The following is a 24,693-nucleotide window of genomic DNA, read 5'->3' as shown; positions in this document are numbered from 1 at the left end:
TGAAAATTTCCTCATAACCCTTTCCATTCATTGGAAGCCAGTTTTAGTATACTCCCTCCCCATTTGTAGGGGATGGGCCAGCTTTTTTCTTTTCTTTTTAAAAAATAATAATTTGTTAAGGTGAAATTCACATGACATAAAATGAACCACTGTAAAGTGAATGATTCAGTAACATTTAGTACATCTACTGTGTTGTGCAGCCACCATTTCTGACTAGTTCTAAAACGTTTTCATTATTCTAAGGTGAAATTCCTCACCTGTTAAGCAGTTTTTTCTCATCTCCCTCTCTCCCCAGCCCTTGACAACCACCAACCACCAACTTACATTCTATTTCTTTGGATTTTCTATCTTGGCTATGTCATGTAAATGGACTCATATGATATGAGACTGCTTGTATCTGGCTTCTTTTATTTAGCATAATGTTTTGGGGATTCATCCACATTGTAGCCTGTGTCAGTACTTCATTCCTTTCTAATGGCTGAATAATACTCCATTCTATGTATATACCACAGTTTATCCATTCATCTGTTGATGGACATTTGGGCTGTTTGTTTATCTTTTCTATTGTGAATAATGCTGCTATGAACATGTTTGTTAAGTACTTGATTGAGTACCTGTTTTCAATTTTGGATATATACCTAGTAGAGTTGTGGGTCATATGGGAATTCTGCATTTACCTTTTTTGAGGAACCACCAAACTTTTTCACAGTGGCTGGACCATTTTGCAGTCCTGTCAGCAATGTACAGAAGTTCAGTTTCTCCAAATCCTCACTAACACTTGCTGTTTTCTGTTTTGTTAATTAAAGCTATCCTAGTTGATGTGAAGTGATGCCTCATTGTGTGTGTTTGTTTTTCAATTGAAGCTATCCTAGTAGATGTGAAGTGATATTTCATTGTGGTTTTGATTTGCATTTCCCTATTGACTAATGATATGTGTTTGTTGGCAATTTGTGTGTCTTTGGAGAAATGTCTATTCCAGTCCCTTGCTCTTTTTTTTTTTTTTCAATGGAGGTACTAGGGATTGAACCCAGGACTTTGTGCATGCTAAGCATGTGCTCCAACACTGAGCTATCCCCACCCTCTTGTTCATTTTTAAATTGAGTTGTCTTATCAGATACATAATTTACAGTATTTTCTCCATTCCCTAGGTTGTCTTCACCTTCATAATGTCTTTCAATGCACAGAAGTTTTTATTTTTTATTAAGTCCAATTTATCTACTTTTTTTCTGTTACTCTTGAATATAGTGTCATATCTAAAAACCCACTGATGAATCTGAGGTCATGAAGATTTACTCCTATATTTTCTTCTAAGAGTTTTGTAGTTTTAGTCCTTATATTTAGGTTGTTGATCCATTTTGAATTAGTTTTTATATACGATGTGAGGTTGGGGTCTAATTTCAGTCTTATGTGTGTGGATATCTAGTTGTCCCAGCACCGTTTGCTGAATGGACTTGGCATTCTTGTCAAAAGTCAATAGGCTGGAAGTGTGTAGGTTTATTTCCAGACTCTCAATTCTATTGCATAGGTCTAGATGTCTATCATGCCAGTACCACACTGTTTTGGTTTTGTGGCTTTGTGATGAGCTTTGAAATTGGGAAGTGTGAATCTTTCAACTGTGTTCTTCTTTTTCAAGATTGTTTTGGCTGTTGGGGGCCACTTTCAATTCCATATTAATTTGAGAATCTGCTTTGCATTTCTGCAAAAAAGGCAGTTAAAATTTTGATAGGGATTGCACTGATAGATCCCTTTGGATAGTATTGCCACCTTAACAATAATAATAGTAAGTCTTCTAATCCATGAAGATGAGACGTCTTTCCATTTATTTAGGTCTTCCTTAATTTCAGCAATGTTTCATAGTATATAAATTTTTCACCATCTTTAAATTTATTATTAGGTATTTTATTCTTCTGAATGCTATTATAAATGGAATTGTTTCTTAATTTCCTTTTTGGATTGTTCATTAAGGGACCAGCTTTTATCATACATTATATCCTTCCTTTCCTACTTTGATTGTTTTGTCCCAGGACAGTGACTCAGTATCGTCTTCTCTTTTGACATCAGTGATAGTTACTTAGATGACCTTTGACCCATTAGGGTGGTTGGAGTCACTTGGATGCAAGATGATCCTCAGTACTAATACCCTTGTTTTCATTATTTCCCTCTCTTAATTCCAAAGGATATTAAACCTTCTCAGTTTTTACTCCTTTGACCATGCTGGTGTCTCACTTCTCAGGTCTGTTTTCCAAATAAGGCACTCATTGAAATGGCCACTTCAGACTTGGTCCTCTTCTCAGTCCTTAGAACTTCCTTGTTCTGATCAGGACACTTCAGCCTTTCTTCTCAGTCACTCACTGCTGCTGGAACCAGGCTCTGGGTCCTGATCTCCCAGAGTGTTACTTTCTGGCTTGCTGCAGAACTGGCTCAGTAAAGCATTACTGAATAGATTGTTTCCCTCACTGCCTCTCTAGCCATTCCTTGCTGCCCACTTCACTTCTGTGGAGCCTACCACACCACTCCCAGACAATGATAACCCCTGACATCTACTACCCCTGCTTTGAGACTTCATTTAATTATTATTGTTGTATTTGAAACACTAATAATTAGTAGCAGTGAGAAAGGTAGATTATTTAGATCCTATCTTCATTTGTCTTTTATGTTTCTCTTTCTTAAAAATTGTTTTTGAGCATTTGATGGGGAAGGAAAGAAAAATATTACATTCAGAAATAAAGTATGACATTCTCTACAGATTTCATCTTTTTCTAAAAGTCAATTTGTTTAAAATTCTTTTTATTTTAACTTTATTTCCTGATTATCAAAGTAAAAACATACTTATTATAGGCCATTTGAAAAGTGTACAAGACCATAAAGGGGAAGAAAAGTATACATTATTTAACCATGCATTGACAGTCTTTGGTAAATATCTTTCCAATATTTTTTTCCATGTTCTCATTTGTCTATATATAGTTGAAATCTTAGAATACGGATGACTCTTTGAGATAGATGGTACTTCAAAATCTATAATATTAACATTTTCCCTTCCTTTCTGTCTCCTTACCAGTGGTCAGATTGTGGTCTGTACAGCTTCTCCTTTATAAAACTGATTGTTGTTTTCCTTATAGCTGATCACTTTTTCTAAATCTTTTATGGATGCTTCAAGAGAATTGAATTTCCTTTAGAGACTATCTTGGTGTGTCCATATGTCCACTTAGCTGTATTAATTATGGAGATATATATATATATATATATATATATATATATATATATACACACACACATACATATATCCTCTGCATGCTAATATCATAGACTGATAGTTTTGTACCATGATTATACTTACATGGGGTTCTTTTCATAGTTCTAATATTTTGGGCAGATTGTACTTACGTTGGGTTCTCTTTGCATTTCTAATATTGGGATTTTTTGGACTCTTTGCATTTTGATTTAGAGCCATAAAGATCCATGATTATACTCAAATTGTCATACATGAAGTATACTTCTCAGTATAAAATGGTTATCTCCTGTTGAAAATAAAAGTGTTCTTAACTTCTCAGTGTGTTTTGGAGTAACTTTTTGGGAGAAAGAATACATAATTAGTATATTTTCTGAGACCGTCTGAGAATCTGTTGTATTTGCATATGTTGAGCATTTGAATGGGAATACAGTTCCTGGCCTAAATCTTGTTTGTTGCCTTCCGCGTCATCTTCAGGATTTCCCATGTTATCCTCATTCAGACAGTGAGCATGCGTAGTCCAAGGATTTTCTTCTCACTTCAGCCCCATCGTCAGTGGTGCATGTGAAAATTCTTTCCGAGATTTGATCTTTTCTTTTCAGTTCACAGTGCTTTGCCAAATTTTACCTTTTGGTTGAATATTTTAAGGTCAAGTTGAAGGAAGTTAATATGTTTTTGAAAACCAGTTTTTATTTTTCCCAGTTTAACTTAACTTTCACAGAAAATTTAAGAGAAGAAAAAGAATAAGAACATACAATAAAAATAATCCGTAATTCACCATTTATAATCAACAACTGTTCACACTTTTTGGTATTTCCTTTCTTATTTGAGAAGTGTAAAATACACATTGTACATACACATTTAACTTTAATTTGCGAGACATTTGTTGAACACCTGTTTTATGTGCAAACTATTCTAGGTGCCAGACATTGTTAAAAATTTGCATTATATAAGTTTGTACCTTTCCTTGTTCTTATTTGCTGTACCATTCTAAGCAAAGCTCAATTCACTAAAATTTATAACTGTCCTATTATGGCTTCATAGTCTTTTTCAGTGTTTTTTAGTCATTAAAACTTGTCTTCAAAGGGGAAGCGCAGTATGTCACATGGATGAACAGGGAGAGATTTGACTGAAAGGGTGTAATGGCTTGGGGTTCCACCTCCTTCTCCAGAGAAAGAGAAACTGTTGAAAACTGTTGTTTTCCCTTTTATGGCTGTATTATAGTTTATTAATTGCTACTCTGTTGCTGACATTTATATTGTTTCTTCAATTTTAAATATTATTTTGATTAGTATTTTAATACATAGACATTTGTATCTATATTTGGTTTCCTTAGGATGGATTTTTAGAAGTGGACTTACTGAGTTGGAGTATAAATATTTATAAAACATTGATGTATGTTCACAAATTGGTTGCTTGGCACACCCTGCCTCACATTCAGTATTGTATTGAAAGAATATAAGCATTTCTGTTACAACATGAAATACATTCCTAAAAATTAAACAAACAAAAAAACCTTCAAAATCACCATGTCATTGAAAATAACAAGATTTATGGGAAAAATAAGGTTAAGGGCAGACCACTGAAGACCTCTGCAGTTTTCAAACCAAGTACTAACAAAATCGTATTTGGTACCTTATGCGTTAACTTGGGCAGCCCAGTCAAACCACGTAGGTTGGCTGAGGCTGCTTCAGAGAGTTAAAGATGTTACAACGTAATAGGATGGAAATCACTGGCTTGCATGACCTTGAGATAGTGCAGATGAAAGTAGCTTTCTAAGCCAGTGGGGCTGCCATAAAGGTTAGGATTAAGGTTAGGCATAAGAGGAAGTGCAGCTTGCTAGGTCCAGGAACCACGCAGAGACTGGCAGTACTCCTCTGGGGAGGGGGCCCTGGGTGCTCATTTTTAGTTTTCTTAAAATAGGCCTGGCAGTACTTGAACTGAATGAGGGTCTTTTCGTTTTCCACTGAAAGTTGTAATTCTTTACCTGCTGTTCAGTTCCCCTTGCCTGGGGAAATTCAAATGTGAACTGACACAATTTCTGTATTACACTAGTATCATTATTTTATTTACTAACCACATATAAGCTAATTGGTGTTAAAGGAAACTGTCTTATGACAAAACAATGCATTTGCTAATTTGATAGGTGAAAATTTGTATTTCATTTTAATGGTTTCTTTGAAGAAATTCAGACCCTTTCAACCAAGGAATAACTACTGTAGTTAATAAAGAGTGGCTGTATTTCAAAACAAATGGTTTCAGAATCTAGTCAGGAAATAGCAACTCTGTTTAACGTCTGTGTTACAGTTTCAGTACCTCAGTCTAGGGTAGTGGATTTCAAATTTTCAGTGTATCTTGGTGGCCATTAAGTGTTTATAGATATGGATCATAGGGCTCCAAGGTGTCAGTAGCTTAAGAATATTAATTTATTTGTTGAGCACAGAAGTCAGGGTTTTGTAGTGACTGTCATCAATCGTTGTTCTAGTTAGTGGTGAGTTTGGAGTGCTTGTGAAGGAGGTGAGCTTAGGCTCCCTCTATTCTGCCATCTTGGCCACTCCTCAGATGTTGACTCTGTAGTGACATTTGTGGAAATAGCTTTATCCAGGATGTAGTACCAGAGAAAACAGGGAGTAGAGGAGCCAAGTCGCTTCAAGATTGGGTGTTTAAAGGGTAGGGTATGCATATCTGACATAGGCTGTGGGGGAAAGTTGAGGGTGCTGGTGAGAAAGTCATTACAGTAACTGGAGTTGAGGCCAATAAGAAGAAAATGAGGAAATGATTGTTACAATTGAATGGGAGAAACAAGAAGATTATGGACACTACATATTATGAGCCCAGAAAACAGCTGTTGTAACAATAAAGGGAAGGAGCTAAAGAGCTACTAACTATTGAGATACTACAGTTCAAAATTTTGAAGGTAGAGCAATTTATATATTGCCACTGTCCATAGAAATGGGTTGCTTTGGTATGGATTAAGGTTGTTGGAGTTGAGGAATAAAAGGAACATTGAAGGACGGGTTGAGAGTTGGTTGGTTTCAAGGATGTTGGGAGACTACCATAATAAGTCACAGGAGAAGGTTGTACAGAAATTTTATGAACTGGTTCCAGAATTCCCAGTGAATGAGGCAGCCAAGATACTGGGAAGGAGCTTTATGGGGAGTTGAGTTTACAGAACCCCTGGGTGTTCTTGACAGTTTGAACTGTCTGGAAAACTTAAATATTTATACATTATTGTTATTATTACAAGTAATAACATTATAGCTGTTATTTATTAGTAGAAACAGAATTCTTTATTTCCCTGTGGAAGAAGTTTGAAGTTTCAATTAGGAAGTTGTGATCACTTAATATTAATTATTTTTTTCTAAAACTTGTTATGTTGATGCTGGTAAGTCTATGGTATTCAAGCTTTGTAAAAACTATTGTTGGCTCATTTTTCCCATCTTTAAAAAAAATAAGTTTACCTATAATGAAATGTGCAGATTTTAAATGGACAGTTGGTTGAGTTTTGAAAAATGCATACACCTGTGTAACCAACACCCATTAGATACAGAACATTTCCATCTTCCTGGGAAGTTCTCTTTGCAATCAGTTCACCAATCTCCCACCCAGTCTCCTTCCCAGGCAACCACAGTGATCTGATTTCTATCACCATCAGTTAATTCTGCCTACTCTAAAACTTTATGTAAATATAACTATGTAGGGTATCCTCTTTGTGTATGGCTCTTTCACACATATGGTGTGTGAGATTTGTCCCTTTTGTTACAGTCTCAACAGTTAGTTTACTTTCATTGCTGAAGAGTATTCCATTGTGTGAATATATACCACATTTGGTTATTCATTCATCTGTTAATGGACATTTTTGTTGTTTCCAGTTTTGGCTATTCTGAATAAAAATGCTATCAACATTCACATAGAAGTTTTTTTTGTGAAATCACATGTTTTCATTTCTTTTGGATAATTAGCTAGGAGTGGAATTACTGAGTCATAGAATAGGCATATGCTTAACTTTATAAGAAACCTGCAGTTTTCCAAGGTAGTTGCAAATTTTTATATTCCCAGGAATGTATGAGAGTTACACTTGTTCCTCATTCTTGCCAACATTTAGTCATTCATGTGGTGGGCGGAAATGGTATCTCATTGTTTTAATTTGTATTTTGTGGATGACTAATGATATTTAGCACCTTTTCTTATGCCTGTTGTCCATTTACACATCTTTTCTTACGAAATATATGTTCATATCTTTTGCCCGTTATATTTAATTGGGCTGTCTTTTACTTTTGACATTAGAGATCTTCATATCTTCTAGAAACAAGACATTTTAGATAGATCTATTGTGAATCTTTTTTCGCAGTTTGTGACTTGAACTTCATTTTCCTAATGTCTTTTGTGAAACAAGTTCTAATTTTGATGATGACCAGTTTATCAGTTTTTTCTTTTTGGGTCCATGGTTTGTGTGGCCAGTCCAAGAAATCTTTGCTTAACCCAAGTTATGAACATATTCACTTACATTTTCTTTTAGAAGCTTTATAGTGTTAGCCGTTCCATTTAGGTCTGTAAGCTATCTTGGGTCATTTTTGTGTGATATGTAAGATAGAGCTCAAGATTTTTCCCCCGTACCTTTATCCGTTTGGTTTAGCATCACTTTAGTTGAATTGCCATTGTACCTTTGTTGAAATTCCATTTGTGGGCTTATTTTTAGGTTCTCTTCTGTTCCATTGATACGTCTACCCTTACACCAATACCACACTGTCTTGATTACTCTAGCTCTTCATCATGTTGTGAAATAGGTGATATGAGTCTGCCAACATTGTCTTTTTTTTTTCAAGACTGTTTTGACATTTAAATTTCATTTTAGAATTAATTTGTTTCTTCAAAACTGTTAAGATTTTGATTAGGATTACTTGAAGTCTGTAGATCAATTTGAGAAACTTCTTAATAGTGCTGCGGCTTATCTGAGAGAGTGGTATCTCTCCACTTACGTAGGTCATCTCTTAATTTTTCTTAACTGTGTCATATAGTTTTCAAGTGTAGAGGTCTCACTTTAATTAGAATTATTTCTAGATACTGACAATTTTTAATGTTATGGTATTAAGTTTTAAATTTTATTTTCTAATTGTTGTTAATATATAGAAATACAGTTGATTTCTTAATATTGGCCTTGAATTCTGAGACTTTGCTAAATTCATGAATTGGTTTTAGTAGTACTTTAGACTTTATAGTGTTTTCTACATACATAATCCTATCATCTGAATAATGAGCTGTAGTTCATCCTCTCTAACTTTCATCCTTTTTGTCTTGTCTTACACACTGACTACGGCCTCCAGTGCAAGGTTGAATAGAACCTTGGAAGTGGACATCCTTGCCTTGTTTTTGATCTTAGAAATAAGAATTTAAATTCACCATTCAGTATGATGTTAGCTGTAGTGTGTTTTGTTTGTTTGTTTTAGTTGTAGCGTTTTTGTAGATGCTCTGTACCAGACTGAGAAGTTCTCTTCCTACTTCGCTGACAGTGGTTTTTTTTTTTTTGTTATTGTTTTGGTGGGTTTTTTTTGAGGGGGGGGTCATTATTAGACTCTGGATTTTACCAAATGCTTTTTCTGCATCTATTGAGATGATCTGGATTTTTGTCTTTTATTCTGTTAATGTGTTTAATTATATTGATTTTTAAAAGTTTACCTTTCATAAACACTTGGTCATGATGTATTCTTTTTTCTTCATTACTGGACTCAGTTTGTTAATGTTTTATGGAGAACGTTTATGTCTAATTTCATGAAGGAGGTCAGTCTGTGATTTTCTTACAATGTCTTCATCAGGTTTTAATATCAGTGTAACTTAGGAGTTAGGAAATTCTTTCTTTGATTATTTTCTAAAAGAGTTTGTGCAAGATTGATTTTATATTGTTCTTAAATGTTTGATAGAATTCATCTGGACCTGGAGCTTTGGGGGAAGGTTTTAGTTATTTGGATTTTTAATTTCTTCTCGTCAGTTTTGGTAAATTCAAGGATTTTTCTATAAGTTATTGAATTTATTGTCATTAAGTTATTCCTATTATTTTTTTAACATCTGTAAGATTTGTAGTAATGTTCCCTCTTCATTCCTAATATTGGTAATTTGTGTTTCCTTTCTTTTTTTCTTTAGTCTTGCAAAAGAGTTTAACTGTTTCATTAATCTTTTCAAATAATCATCACCTTATACTTTATTTCTTTATTGTGGTTATTTGTTTAGAGAAAGTGTTGCAGGAAAATGGGGCGTGAGAGAATGGGTGTGTCCCGGGTCTCCGGTGAGTCCCTGGGATGCACCCTGCTAAGTGAGGATCCTTGATTTTGTGCAGAAAAAAATTCAAGAGCGAGCCATAGTAGAGTGAAAGTAGATTTACTCAAGGAGATACACACTTTATAGAGTGCAGGCCATGTCAGAAGGCAAAAGGCAGCTCTGGGAGATGGGGTCATCCTGGAAGGTGAAAGAGGCTTAGAAGATACACATTCCATAGGCAGAATGCAGGCCATCCCAAAGGCCAGAGGCTGCAGGATGTGAGGGTGTTTAGTTTAAAGTAGATACACACTCCATTGACAGTATGGGCTGTCTCAGAAGACAGTGAGAGAAAGGCAGCAGGATGCAGTGTTGTTAGTTTTAATGGGCTCAGTAATTTCATATGCTAACAAGTGGTAGGATTAGTCCAGCTGTTTTGTGGGGAAGGGGTTGAGATCTGCAGGAATTTGACCACCACCCACTTTTTGTCCTTTTATGGTCAGCCTCAGAAGGTCATGGTGCCTGTGGGTGTGTTATGTAGCATGCTCATGTATTATAATGAGCATATGATGAGGTTCAAGGTCCTCTAGAAGTCTGATGCTCCACCATCTTGGGCTGAGTTGGTTCTAACCAGTTATGGTCATATCCTTAATTGCTGTGTCATTCTTTTAATGGTTATACCGTGCCCCCTTCCCTCCTGTCTCAGAGGTAGCCTGCATTATTTCAAGTTAGAATTCATTTTTTTTAAAATGTGAATGGTCTAATTCTTGATGATCTCTCGTTTCATGTCCCATAAATATATTGTTCAAATTCTATGTCTGTAATAAAATTTATCTGTTTTGATCTTTTGTTTTCTGAAGGATGTTAGTTCCCAGCTATGATTGTAGATGTTTGTTTCTTCTTGATTTTTAACTTCTGATGTACAGCATGATGTTTCAGTCATATATATACATACATATATTCATTTTCATATTTTTTCATTGTTGATTACTACAAGATATTGAATATAGTTCCCGTACTTTACAGAAGAAACTTGTTGTTTATCTATTTTATATGTGGTAGTTAGTATTTGCAAATCTCGAACTCCCAACTCCCTGTCCGTGTTTGCTTTCTATATTTGAAACTCTTATGTCAGTTGCACTACTGGTATTTTCTTACGTTTTTTATGAGTATGAACTTTTTCTTATTATTTCATATTAATTAATGAATTTACTAATATAAAATCTTTTTACCTTGAGTTCTAATTTGTCTGATGTCAGTACTGCCGTACATACTTCTTTGTTTTTTCTTCCATTTTTTTTTTAACCTGGCCTATATTTTAAAAATTTGTTCTAGGTATATCTCTTGTGAACAGCATCATCAATCTAGGCTAGAGTAAGACTCAGACTTTTTTAAGAACAAGCAAAATTTAAGCTATTTACAGTTATTGTGTAAATTATGTAAATTGCCGATGCTTGCTTTGTACCCAGCTTTCTTGCGCTTCCCTCCTACCCTTCTCCACCCTTCCTGCCTCCCCTGCCCCTTCCTCCAACACCACCAGTCCTTGCTCCCTAGATGTTTGCTAGCATTTTCTGTCCTGCCGGCAGGGAGAGCCTGTTACACACCTCTAACTTTCTCTCATTGCATCTGGTATCCTCTATAGGATAAATAAAGCAGCGTTACTTTCCCCTTTGTAAGCCTCAAATCCATTTCTGAATTAATGATTGATTGTATTTGATTCATTTCAAAAGTGAGAAAACGAATTTTACAAGAGAAATGCCTGCAGCAGTTATTTGTTTCTGTATCACAGGAGGTATGGGATCCCCACCTTGACCTCATTGCATACCGCAGGGTGTTTCAGATTCATGGTATAAGGCTCAGTAAATATGAAATTTACATTCCAATTGGCCTCCCCTGTACCTTTTTCTCTCCAAAGTGTGGAATATGTCCCATGCATTACTAGAGGGACACCTGGACACAACTTTAAATAACAGTAAATCAACTGATAGACAGTTACTCTCTGCTTTTATTCTTTCAGTTCTTTTGTATTATCATGGAGAAAACCTCTGATCCTTTACCCCTCTGCTTGCTGTTATCCACCTCCTCCCTTTTGTAATCAATGAGCTGGGCTCTGGCTCACTCTGCCTTGATGTGGGCAGCAGTGTTAAGCTAGCATTTAGTAACATTGTTCTGTTTTCCTTTTATTTGAGGTTTTTTTTTTTGTTACCTTGTGTTTTTTCACAATAATTACTGCTTTCCACTCAAGAGAGTGATTAAATTTTGCCTTTAAAATTTTTATTTTAAAAATTAATTAATTTTAAAGAAAATGTTTAATATACGTAGGATGAAAGGGTATCAAATAACTGAGAAACATGGTATATGTTAGAGATTGGATGTGACCTTGACTGAGAAAGTGGTATGGGAATGAGTGAAATTTGAAGTCTCCAGCGTTTTTCTGTCATCTCTGTTACTTCTGTCTGCAGGGAATATGAGAATTACGGAGTTTTCCACCTTGTAGTCTAGGTGGGAAAGAGGATGTGTTTGTGCAGTAACTGGTATGTGTGTACCTTGGTAAAATGCTGTTGGAGCAGCTGGCACACGGTGGTGATGCAAACAGAGGGCAGCTCTGGTGGGGTCTTAGGGCCTTGGCTCATACTGATGTTTTCACTCAAGTTCCTTTCTCCCTTCCATTTCCAGTCTTTCCTCCTAAATCCTCATCAGTTTTGCAGGGTAACGGGGCTTTTGTTTCTAGGTGTTTCTCTGAGAAGGACTGTGTCCAAAAGGAAGAGTGTCCCACCGGTTCTCGGAAGATCCAGTGGCTATGAGTTCTGGTTCTAGCACATGTGTATTTAGCCAGAAAACCACTTCATTGTTTTGAGAGTCAGCTTCTTCATCTTTGTTGGCGATGATGAAACCCAGTGCCCTTCCTGCTTCGTAAGGCAGCACATTCTGAGATATGTTTGTGATGTACATTTGTAAATCAATGTTATTTTTGCCCTATTATTATTATCAGTATTTGAAATACTGATGGTTAATGCTTTTGAGAGTATTTTAGGTATTTTAATTCTTTTTTTTCTCTATTTTTTCCCCTAGGTCTTGATGCAGAACTTTATTATGTGAGAAATGATCTTATTAGTCACTACGCTCTGTCCTTTAACCTGTTAGTACCCAGCGAGACAAATTTCCTGCACTTCACTTGGCATGCAAAGTCCAAGGTAAGAGAATGGTCAACCAAAGATGCCAAGACAGGACCTCCCAGGCCCAGAGGCTGAGGCAAGGGCTTTGTCTGAGGGGTGGACTGCCAGCTGCACAAGAGGGTGCGTGGGTGGAGGGCTATAGCAGTACTGGGTCTTTTCACATTTAAATCTTGAACCTATTCCTCTAGACTTTCTCAAATCCTTGAAAATCAAGGTAGCCATTATTTATGTGACAAGCTTATGACAGAACACTTAAATCTTTTCAGGCTTTTCAATCCAGTATGTTGCCCTAGCTGGAAGAGGGGACAGTAGGACCTGCTAATGACTGTGTTGTTACGATGAAGCGACATGAATCGGGGATGGGGGAATTGGTAAGATAGGTGTTTTAAACATGTTTGAGGTAATGGATATAGTTCTGTCACTTACGGGGAGACGGTGAAAGTAAGGGACAGCAGACACAGGCTCCCATGTGTGCTGTGGCTCAGCTTCTGTAACCGGAAGGAGCCTCTTGCCTGGTTTACTTGTTACTGCATTCTTCACCTTTCCTCTGACTGTCTGGGCCCCTCTAACATGTCTTTTAGGTCGAAGAGTGAGAGGCTGAGTGTAGCGCCCACCTCCCCCTGGCAGCTTCAGTTTTTTTTATCAGTGTTGTGTATAGGCTTCTGTATAGGGTTTTATTTGGGACATAAAAATAGTTTTTGTTACTAAAAACAAAAAAGAATACCTAATGTAGAGTTTATTTTTTAAGTTATTATAAAATGGCGTCTGTCCGGCTCTTTTTTGCAAATCATTTAAATTTGACCACTTTTTTTATCTACTTAGAAAACAATAATAATTATTGGAAAAATTCAAGTATTATAGAACTATTAAGACTTTGTAGATCTGTACTGAGAAGTAACCATTGTTTATAATTTGGTATACTTCAAGGCTCATTTCTTTTTCCTTTTTAAACAAAAAAGGGATTTTATGACACATGTTTATACAGTATTTTTCCCCTTATCTACTACTCTATCTTGGCATCTTTCTAATTTTCTACTTACAGATTTAACTCAGTCTCTTTAATGGCTTTCAGATATAATATTGCATGAATGTATGATGTATGGTTATTTGTTAAGTGCTTCATTGACACGTGGATTTTTAATAGCATTTTGCTATTTTGAACGTTTCCTTTCACTATTACAAATAGTTCCTTCATTCTGTTTGGCAGGCAAGATCCATGGTAAAGGGATGGTGAAAACAATGGGTAGCTCGTCTTTTGTTTCTGTGTCTACCTCAGTTATTGATGAATGTAGATACAGAAAAAATACGTGTGTGTGAATGTGTATGTATGTTTATGTTTGTAGCTGTATATATGTGTGTATGCATATAGGTATATATGTGTGTGTATAAACATACATAAAGAACATCTTCAAGAAATTTTTGGGCATTATTGCTGAATGGTACTTTTTCACCAGGAAGTGAAATGGCTGGATTAAAGAGTGTGCATGTTTAAAATTTTGATCGATATTACCAAACTGCCTCTCCCTTCCCTTTCCCAGGATGGTACCAAAGAACCAACATTGCTTACATAATGAATAAGGTGCTTATTTCTTCAATTTCTTCAATATTAAATATTTTAAGTATATTTGTTTGCCAATCAGATAAGTAAAAGTGATTAGATAAATATGCATATATCCACTTTATATATACTCACACATACATTAGAGAAGCATTGTACACACGTACACATACATGCATTAGAACATAGCTGCAGGAATGTTGTGATTTTAAAGTTGAATTAACTTGGATCCTGAGTAAAGCATACGTACCTTGCTGCCTGGAGCACCTCAGCTGTCCAATATTATAGCCTTGGGGTGTTCAAATATGGGGGTGTTCTTTTAGGAGTGGGTAGATCTCTTTAGGGTGTAATCTGCAAAAACAGAAGGTGAAAATGCATGTGAAACAACTAAGAACACTTAGTAAACTGTAACTTGGGTATGCTGAAGTGCTAACATAAATGGTATAGATAATTCAGAAGAGGTTCATCTGAGACATTTTAATCTGAGATCTGTTAGTTTGAATGAGTAAGCACTTGAACTCTTCAAGCAAACAGGGCTAACACATTTTTCAGTATTCTTACATAACATTGTGCGATTTTACTGTTATTTGAGGGGGGTGGTGCGACTTTTAAGTTGATAAATAATTTCAATAGAAAGAAAAATTACAAGAACAGTACTAAGAATTCTCATATATCTCTTACCTAGATTCGTTCATTGTTGCTGGTTTGCTCTGTTTACTTACTTTATCATTGTTACTAATTCTCTCTCCTCACCCTTGTGTGTACACACTTTTTCCCCTTGAACTGTGTGCAGGTGCAAGCATCGTGTCCCTTTACTCCCAAATACATCAGTGTGTATATTCTAAGAACAGGGGCATTCTTTACCTAACCAAAGTACGGTGATCAAAATCGGGAGACTTAACATTGATGCACTACTGTTATCTGATCTACTGAACTCAATTTCATCTGTTACTCCAGTCATCTTCTTTGTAGCTTTTTTTTCCCCCATAGCTTTTTTTGTGTGTTTCTTGACCTTGACATTTTTGAAACATACAAGCCAGTAGGCTGTCCTTCATGTTGAGTTGTGTGAGGCTTCCTCATGATGAGATTCAGGAGTGTCTGCTTGGTGGTAACACCACAGGAGGGCTGTCCTCCAAGGTGCATGTGATGTCGGCTTGTTCCCTTGGTGTTGATGTTAACTGTGATCACTCAAGTCACCAAGTTTCTCCATTGTAAAGTTTTCTCCTTTACAATGAACAAGTAATTGTGGGGAAGTAATTTGAAATTATGCATAAAAATCCCATTCCTCATCACCCTTGCAACCACTAGTTTTTGCATCTGTGTTTAGAACTGGGCTTCCCTTGTAGCCAGTGTGATTGTTCCCTCTCACTGGAAGAGGTCAGATCTGCCCTGGGTAACCATTTGGTAGGAGTGTTATGGAAAGAATTTAAACATTTGTGGAGTGGCGGTATTGAATTTTAAGTTCCCTTGCAACTCTGAGATCCAGTGTTTCTGTGAACATTTTTCAGGCAGAGAAGCTTCTTATATTTTCCAAAAAGCCAATAATTAGTCCTTTGTTACTTTTCCTACCTTTAATGTTGATGAGTTTAAAAACAAATAATATGGGTATTTTAAAATAGTGAAAACTCTAACAAGATAGTAGAGGTTCTGTTCTGGGTACACTGCTGACCTGGAACAAGGTGTGACTGTTTCTGGGCCCACTTGGGAAAAAAGAATGCTGGTGTCTCACAAGCGTGTTTCCTGGGCAAGTGTGTGGGCACTGACTTGTGAATAAAAAGGCAGTGTGGAAGGTGGCTGTTAGAATTGAACAGAATTAGACCTCCTTGTACTCACTTGTTTTAAAAATACACATTACCTGGATTTTTTTTTTTTAATTTGGAGTCAGTTTCACGGATCTGACTGCTGATAGTGGGTGCCAGAGGAGTTTTAGGAGCCTGCCACAAGGAAGACACTGGAGTGGAGGAGAGTAGTTAGAAGGGGCTCAGATGGGTATATATGTCTGAACGGGAAGCAGTACTGACCTGGGGTACGTGCTGGGTCAGGAGGAGCCTTGGTATAGCTCTCTTGTACTTGTGTATTAATCTCATTATCTCGTAGAGCATGACCTCCAAACCACTTCTGTGCAGATTTTAAATACCATCATCAGTGCGCATTGGGCTGCCCTTGCTGATGTGGTAGTCCTTGTAAAGCAGGAGTTCCCGGACTTGTTGGAGAGCATCACCATTCACTTACACGCCAGAAGCCTAGACTCCTTCTCCTGTACTGTCTTGATTCTGTCTCATAATTAATTACACCTTAAATTCTTCTCCTACATCTCTCAAGACCGAATGCCTCATCTGTAATTTGGACTTTCATTGTTTCTTAACTAGAAATGGAAATAGTCTTCTAACTGGTCTCCTTGCCTCTGGGCTGACCTCTTGCTGCATCCCCCAACAAAGGCTCATGGTTGTCATCAGAATAAAGTTCCAGTTTCTTAGGGAGACTCAGTGATTTCATTCCTGCCTTTCTTTTCTACCTGCCCTACAGCTAATTGTTTAGTACTTAATTTTTTTTCTTTCTCAGTCTGGCAGTCTTGAATATCCTTTGCTCTGGACATTGCTGCTGTGTGCTCTGCTAAAAATGCCCTGTTCCCAGTCTTTACCTCATTAACTCCTGTTTATCTTGTGAGACTCGGGCCTGCTGTCACCTCTCTTTTTTGACTATGTCAAGTGCCCTTTTCTGTACCCACAGTGACCTTCTCTTTCCTTCTTCATACTCTAAGAATGTTTTAGTAGTTGATTTTCTTTTATGTCTCCCTCCAAGATGTTGAGCACTCTAGGGGTAGGAACCTCCTTTTGTCTTTCTCTGTGTCCTCTGTGCCTGGTATGGCACCTGGTGCTGAGTTACAGGAGCTCCCTGACTACGAAGCAGAAGCCACAGGCCACAGTTCAACAAATGGGGAGCTTTTCAAAGTTAGAATGTGCTGCTTTAGGAGCAGTAAATTTCCTGTTTCTAAAAGTGTGAAAACATAGTTTGGGCACACTTGACAAACTAGTTGACAACTAGTTGCATACGTGGGATTTTTCAGATTTTTTGCTCTGAATAAAGTTGTAAGTTTGGAAAAATGAATGGAATTCATAGTTTGAATATGCAGCTAAACTGATTTCACAGTTCATCTGTAGCAGGTGTAAGAATTTATAGGAAAGTGCTAATAATGTTATATCTTAAGACATTTTATGATAAAAAACTAAGGAATATGTGTATGTTAATTTAATTTCAGGTTGAGCCTCTACAGCAGCTCCTAATTCCAGTTTTAGGTCATAGTCTCTGGTGATTTTAGCACAGATAATTAACTGAAGTTTGTTTATTTTAAAAGTTAATCTTTTGAGTATTCCATATATGTACATGGTAAAAAAACTCAAAAGGCGTAAAGGATACACAGTAGAAAATAAATTCCTTACATCTTCCTTGGCCATCCCCAAGCAGTCCTGCCACCTAGCTCACCTTCCATGGGCATCCACTGTTACCTGATTTTGGTCTCCCCTTCTAAAGATAGTCTGTGCACAGGTAAGATGTACGTGTGTGTGTATGTATGTGTATATATGTATTTTTGAAATGGGAAAGTCATGCAAAGGGGTAGGAGAGACACAGCAGTGAGTTCTTCACCTGATCGTGTTGGCTTTGGGATGCAGTTAGGAACTTTTAGGAGCAGGCCGTGGTTCCCAGGCTGTAGCATTTCACAGTTCTTGCTTTTTAAGAATTGCCAGAAGATGAGATATTTGCTTCCAAAGATTTCTAGGCTCCTTGATATGTCACTTCACATTGTAGATGTATTAGTTCTGATACATCATCAAAGCTTTTGTAGTACTTGTTCTCCAGTGTTCATGTGACTCTTCTGTCTTGCCAAACTGATTATGGTCTTCTCAGGCTGGAGCTGTGTCTTATTCTTGACATGTGTGTCCCACTGCCTTAGTGAGTGGTGGGTGATACAGTGGATTAATTGCATTTCCAGATGGGATGAGAACTCTGGTGTTGCTTCTCTTTCACAAGACCACACACTCCCCAGAAATACCAAAAGACTGCTGGTGGTTTTAACAGATAATTGGTTTCTTCTGTATTTCTTAGCGTTCTCCAGTATCCAGAAAAAACCATGCAACTGCATCTGTTAAGTGTCAGTAGGTATTTTAGATAGCTGAAAGGCAAAAATACACCAAAATGTAGCAGAATACTCCCCCCACGTGCTCCCGTCCCCTAGCTGTTCTCTGGTCTCAGGAATTCTTCATCATTGTCTGGAGAGTTTGCAGGGAACTTGTCCAGAGTTCCTACAGCAGCCCCTGGGGCCAGCCTGCCATATCCCCTGCAGAGTGGGGTTTCTATGAGAAAGGCAGCACTTTTGGTAATTTAAGAGAAATTAAAAGGCTATTTGGCTGTAGGCAAGTGTATTCACTTTAAACTTGTACTGTGTTCCAAAAGGAAGTGGCTTTACTCATCAGCTGCCTATTTGCAATTGCCATTTATTTCTAAGTAAGGAAAGACTACCAAAAATGTTTATTTCTTAGCTGATTCAAATATTTATATTTTCTCTGGTTTCTCTTCTCAAGTCTTTTGGCTCATTCTTTTTTTCTGATAAACAACTGCTGCTCAGATTTCCTTTGTTCCAGTAGATTATAAATGCTAGCTTTAGAGCAGATCTGTTTCTTCAAAGAATCATTGGCAGGTGAGATTCCATATAGATTGATACATGCCAAAGTAGAGAAAATTGGACTTTAATAATTGACAATTTCTTCTCTAATACCAGGAACTGCAATTTAAAATTTTATATTCTAAAGATTCTGGAGGAAGAAGACAACTGCCTTGGGAATGCCTTACATGTTGAGACAGTCCCTCAAAAAGGACGGGAGCAAAGGACAGGCATCATGCTTCCACACTTCTTAGTTTTCCAAGCTGCTGTTGGCCAAAGTGTTGGACTTCCCCAGAAATCGTACCCAGCCCCTTTGCCACCTCTCCCCATTCTCCTAACTCTGCCCAGCTCCACTCACAGGCTCATTTCTCTCCCTCCTGCCCTGCCCTCCTCTTGCCACACTGAGACTCTCGGGTGCTGTTCTTGTCGCCCACCCTCAGCACTGCAGCTGGGGGCCTTTGACCCTGTTTGCCGCTCACTCTCTGTCTGCTGCCCCAGGAGTTCTGGTCCCTGGCTAGCTGTGCCTCTGCTTGCAGTAGCTGAGACAAGTCTTTATTCCAGGGGAAGCGTAAGTTTGGTTTTGAATCTGTTACATTTCAGAATTGTAAGATTATTAGGTAGCTATGTCTGGTAGGTAACTGGGCATATGAGAGGAGAGAATGAAGATGCAGGAGAGTGAGAGAGATCAGTTGATAATACGAGACCCCTTTGGTGGTGAAGTGGGCGTGAACCTAGTGTTCTGGGAGAGAAGGGCTTATCATTTGGAGAGGAGGGTAAATCTCTCCTTAGGACTGGCGTGCAGAGGTTGAGTGCTCTCACAGATGTGCCTGGTGCTGAAAAAAAGGCAAAAGAGGGGTTCCTGTGTGCCAGCCAAAGAGGACAAGGGCATTGTCTGAGAGTAGGGAAATGGGGAGGACAGCAGGAGTGAAGTGGTGGATCCTGTGAGATTTGGAGTGAGAAGACGAGGGACAGAGGCGTCGGTGAGGAAAGGTTGCTGAGCAGGATTAAGGACCTACCCTGAGCCTGGGGGTCATCCTTGTCTAAGACCCCTTCTCTTTCTGGGATGTGATTTCCTCCAGCAGTGCTGGGCAGCAGGAGTAGAGTGAGAGGTGGTCAGAGTCCTGATGACAATGTAACTGTGTCAGTAACATAATCTTCTTTGGGGCACAGGCTGTGGGAAAGTGAAACCAGGTCCAACCAGAAGAGGATGGAAATAGCTTTATTGATCGTTGCATCCCATCTGTGAGCACAGCACTGGGCTTATAAATGTTGGTTGAATCAGAGTGTTGGAGACAAAAGAACTGTTTTTGTAGGGATCAGAGGTACTGATGGGATCTTTGGTAGAGTGGGTTTTTTGCATTTGTTTTGGTTATGGAACAATTCTTGAGTACATAGGAATACTGAATAGTTAATATTGAAGCCACCAGGAAGATGGCAGGAGACAAAACGGGCCAAGGACCAAGGCCTCTGCAAGTCCTGTGTGTCAGTGATGTTGATGGCATGAGAGATAGTCATTATGAATAGAAGCTGTGAGCTTCAGAGTATAGGGGAGTTTGCATGAGGAAGGGATGTGTAGAAAGGACCTAATGTAATGATCCTAAAAGAATGCTGACCCTGCTGCCTAGGCACTGAGAGATGGAGGCTGTAGGAACTGAATGACTGGAAAGCCAGGAGATGATGGGTAAGACACTTGTGAAGAGGCTGAGAGTGTGGGAGGCTGTTTAGAATATTGGGGTTCCCAAGAAGGGGGTAAAACAGAAGGGCTGCAGCATTGTTCTTGGCAGAACACAGGAAGGCTGGTGTCAGAATTCTGGGGTCGGGTGTCGGGTGGTGCTTATGGGGAAGTGCGGTGGGGCATAGGCTTCTCTGGAATGACTGCTGATGCCACTGGGGTCTGTGTTTATCAGGGGACCTGTGCCAGACTGACAGCTGTGTTGTATTAATTATCCTACTTGATCCTCATAACTTGTAGTAGCCTCATTCTATAAAAACTGAAACTTGGAGAAGTTAATAATTTACCTTACGGTCCCTCGGTCTCACGGTTCCAGTCCAGTTTTTGCTGACTGGACTTAATTTTTTTTCATGCACTTGCCCTTCTTGTCCTGTTAAAAGAGATAGCAGGGATATAGGGATGTAGTCAGTGTATTCTCAATGTTAGTGAGTGCTGCCCGGAAGCCTGCTCGTTCTTGGCCCAAAGTTGCTGGGCCGTAGCTCTCTCGCACCCCCTGGTGGCAGTGACAGTATTGCGGCATACTAAGGTGCTAGCGAACACTTGTAGCTAAGGTACCACTAAGTGAGTCACTGATGTGCAGCAGCAAGAGCATTTCCTTTGCTGTGAAATTGGCACTTATCAAATACAGCCTGTAACAATTGTTTGTATACCTGTCTTAACTGTCAGGCAGAAGTTTAGTATTTCCATACCCTTCTAGTGTTCAGGGGCTTTAAAGTAGAGTTTGCAAGAAGATCCAGAGGGGGAGTTAATGTTCATTGTACTGAGCCCTTCTTCTTATCCATGGGTTAAACATCTTCTGACCTAGCTGATGCCTGAGTGTCCATCCTTTCTCTTATAGCCTGGGAGGTTACTCTATTCCTGTTTCCTTTCATCTTTGTTATATCCCATTTTGTTGTTTTTTTTCATTAGCATATAAACACATTTGAGTATCTCCTAGTGAAAAAAAAAAAGGAAAGGCTTTGAAATCTGCACCCTGCCCCTGCCCCCGCCCCCAAACCATTACCTGGTTCCATTCTTCCTAGTTAAGTTTCTTAAAGAATGGTTTCTTAAATCTCTTTCCTGCTGCTCTTTTCCTAACCCAACCCACAATCCTTTGGCTTCTGCCAATCCCAGCCTCCACCAAAGCTGCCCTTGTGACCTCTGAATGGTAGGTGGGTACCATTCTTATTGAGACTCCAAGGGCAGAACAGAGAGTAGCATGTCCTGAGAGTAACAACATAAGGTCTTGTTGAAGGTCTTGAAGGTGGCAGCTGTTCTGAATTTCACCTGTTGCTTTGTAGTTTGAGCTGTTTCTTTCATGAACATCTCTAGCAGCAGAGCTGTATTCATTTATTGGTGCTGATTGGTTCTACTGAGTTACCTCTGTAGGCCAGGTGTTCCAGGATTGCCTTCCTAGTCACCTCTCTTCCTTTTCTGGATTCTGAATCAATAGAGATATAGATACAGAGGTTAGATGGGCATCCAAACATAAGCTTTCTTAATGGTGAAAGCTGAACTAGAGAATGTGGCTTGGATAGATATTCTGTGAGAAACTTGTGCCTTGGACTCTGCTTGTGGGGTGAGTGAGTTTGTAGAACAGACCTTCATCCACCAGTCAGAGCTTGGCTTTTATCAGCTGCAGAAGACATTGGTGGCTAGTCATGGTCTGTAAATTATACACCTCAATTCCTTGGCTCTTCATTCCTGTCTGCCTCTCCAGGGCTTTTCCGTCGATGGCTTATAGTTCTCAGCAGGATTTCTGAATCCTAGATGGCAGATTTTACAGGAGAGTGGTGGTACTGCTCTGGACATGAAATAGAGGGTGGCTTACGAGATTGAATTTTTATCCAATTAAAAATTCCGAGGAACATATGAACAAACACAACAGAATAGAAACAGTCATAAATACGGAGAACAAACGTTAACAGAGGCTAGTGGGGTGAGGGGGAGGAAGCATTAGGTGAGAAAGATTAAGAGGCACAAACTTACAGTTGCAAAAAAGCAGTCAAGGGTATGAGATTTACAGTGTGGGGAGTATAGGCAATAACTAAATAATATCTTTGTGGTGACATATTGTAACTAGACTTACTGTGATCATTTTGAAATGTGTAGAAGAAAATCACTGTGTTGTGTAACAGGAACTAACAAAGTGTTGTTGGTCAGTTATACTTTAAAAACAAATAAATACACAAACTTATAGAAAAAGAGACCGGATTTGTGGTTACCAGAGACGGGGTGGGGGTGAGGGACATTGGATGAAGGCAGTCAGAAGGCACTGCAGAGTTCCAGCTATAAGATAAATAAGTCCTAGGGATGTAGTGTACAACATGATAAACATAATTAACACTGCTGTATGTTATATATGAAGGTTGTTAAGAGTAAATCCTAAGAGTTCTCATCTCAAAAAATGTTTTCTATTTCTTTAATTCTGTATCCATATGAGATAATGGATGCTTACTAAATTTACTGTGATAAGCATTTCATCATGTATGTAAGTCACATCATTTTGCTATAACCTTAAACTTAACAGGGATGTATGCCAATTATATCTCCATAAAACCAGAAGGAAAAAAACAAACAAACACACCCCCAAAACAGTCATCTAATGGATCATATGAGAGGCAGCACAGTCTTGTGGGGAAAGTCTTAGAATCAGACTCAGCAGAGCTGGATTCCCACTCTGGCTACTTTGTGTGTATTGAATTTGCCTGGATTGGTTCCTTCAGCTGTTGGGGCAAAAAAAAAAAAAAGAACATTTCTAGGACTATTTCTGACAATTTTGACTTTTTAAAAAAATAGCTAGATTATTTGTACATGTGAAAGGTTCATGCATTCATTAGGTAATGACTTAATCAGTGAAAAAAGCTGTTAGTGCCCTTTCTGTTATCATGGATCCAATTTGTTTATTTCTCCATGTTATAGGTTGAATATAAGCTGGGATTCCAAGTAGACAATTTTGTGGCTATGGACATGCCCCAGGTCAACATTTCTGCTCAGGGGGAAGTTCCACGCACTTTATCAGGTGAGTCTCAATGACAGAATTTAACATACTGTTTTTATCTATGTCCCCCATACCCTCAAAGAAGAGTTTAACTACTGATACGTAGTGTAAGTATTTTGAAAAGTAGTTTTTATAGATAGTCATTACTTGTACTGTTTAGACCAGCCCCTCTTTTCCATCCCCTCCAGAACTATCCGCCCTCAGCTCTTTATCTCCTTTTATGCATTGCTGGCCCCTTCCTAGGTCCCCATGGCTGGTCTTACTTGTCTTCTATTAGTTTCCACACTGCAGCCCCCATGATCGTTGAACACTCACTTCTGACCCCATGACATAAAGCTCATCCGTGCCTCACCCCCATCAACCCATCAACATTCCAGACTCGCCAGCCCCTGTGCTGTGCTCACCCCTGCCTGCCTGTCTAGCCTAGTCGCTGCACTTGCCGCAGTGTCCGGCAGTGGCATGCTACGTGCAGTTCTGAGAGCCGTGCCTTTGCACATGCTCATCTCTGTATTTGGAGCCATCTTCTCATCTTTTCTGCTTGTGAGTTTCTGTTCATACTAAATATTCTGCAAACCTCAAAATCTGCACTCTCCTTTCTGTCTCCTCTCCCTCCAGTTGTTAACTCTTCTGTTTTTCCTGCCCCACAGGAGTTGTATTTCACTGTTTAGAGCTATCACATTATCTTGTAATTCTTTGTCTTTGTCTCTCCCTACTAGCCTGTGGCCACTCTGAGGGCAGGAGCTGCCTTTTTCTGTTATCTACCCTCAGTGCCTAGCGTAGCATCTGAAGTGGGATAGACACTCAGGACAGATCTGAGTCAATGATTTAACTGTCATATTTGCACCAATTTAACTACTTTTGAGCCAACCTTTTGAGAAAAGTTCCAGAGGTGTGAGATTTTAAACAAATGAAAATTTAAAAAACTTAAAGGTATAATATAAGCCCCAGTGTTACAGAACTTTTTTCTGGCAGTCTTATTCACTGTTATTAGGGACATAAGTTTTAGGCAAGCATGGGAAGGCTGGTTAATTTTTATTATTACATGGGCCAGTAAAGGAGTTCAGAAATGCACATCGCTCATACACTGATACAGATGGTAGAATGATACA

The 24,693-nt window shown here is 38.5% G+C and overlaps 1 protein-coding gene across 2 annotated transcripts in view; it reads left to right on the top strand.

The window, feature by feature from the left end:
* RYK (receptor like tyrosine kinase) overlaps nucleotides 1-24,693 on the top strand; it is a 96,697-nt gene that overhangs the window by 20,294 nt on the left and 51,710 nt on the right. For both annotated transcript variants that reach the window (XM_072955149.1, XM_072955124.1), the window contains exons 2-3: nucleotides 12,551-12,672; nucleotides 23,506-23,605. In XM_072955149.1, coding sequence (XP_072811250.1) covers nucleotides 12,551-12,672; nucleotides 23,506-23,605 — 222 coding nt within the window. The remainder of the gene's footprint in view (nucleotides 1-12,550; nucleotides 12,673-23,505; nucleotides 23,606-24,693) is intronic.

This window comes from Vicugna pacos, chromosome 1, assembly GCF_048564905.1.
Source record: "Vicugna pacos chromosome 1, VicPac4, whole genome shotgun sequence".
Classification (NCBI taxonomy): Eukaryota; Metazoa; Chordata; class Mammalia; order Artiodactyla; family Camelidae; genus Vicugna; species Vicugna pacos.
This window is presented reverse-complemented; position numbering and strand designations above follow the sequence as displayed.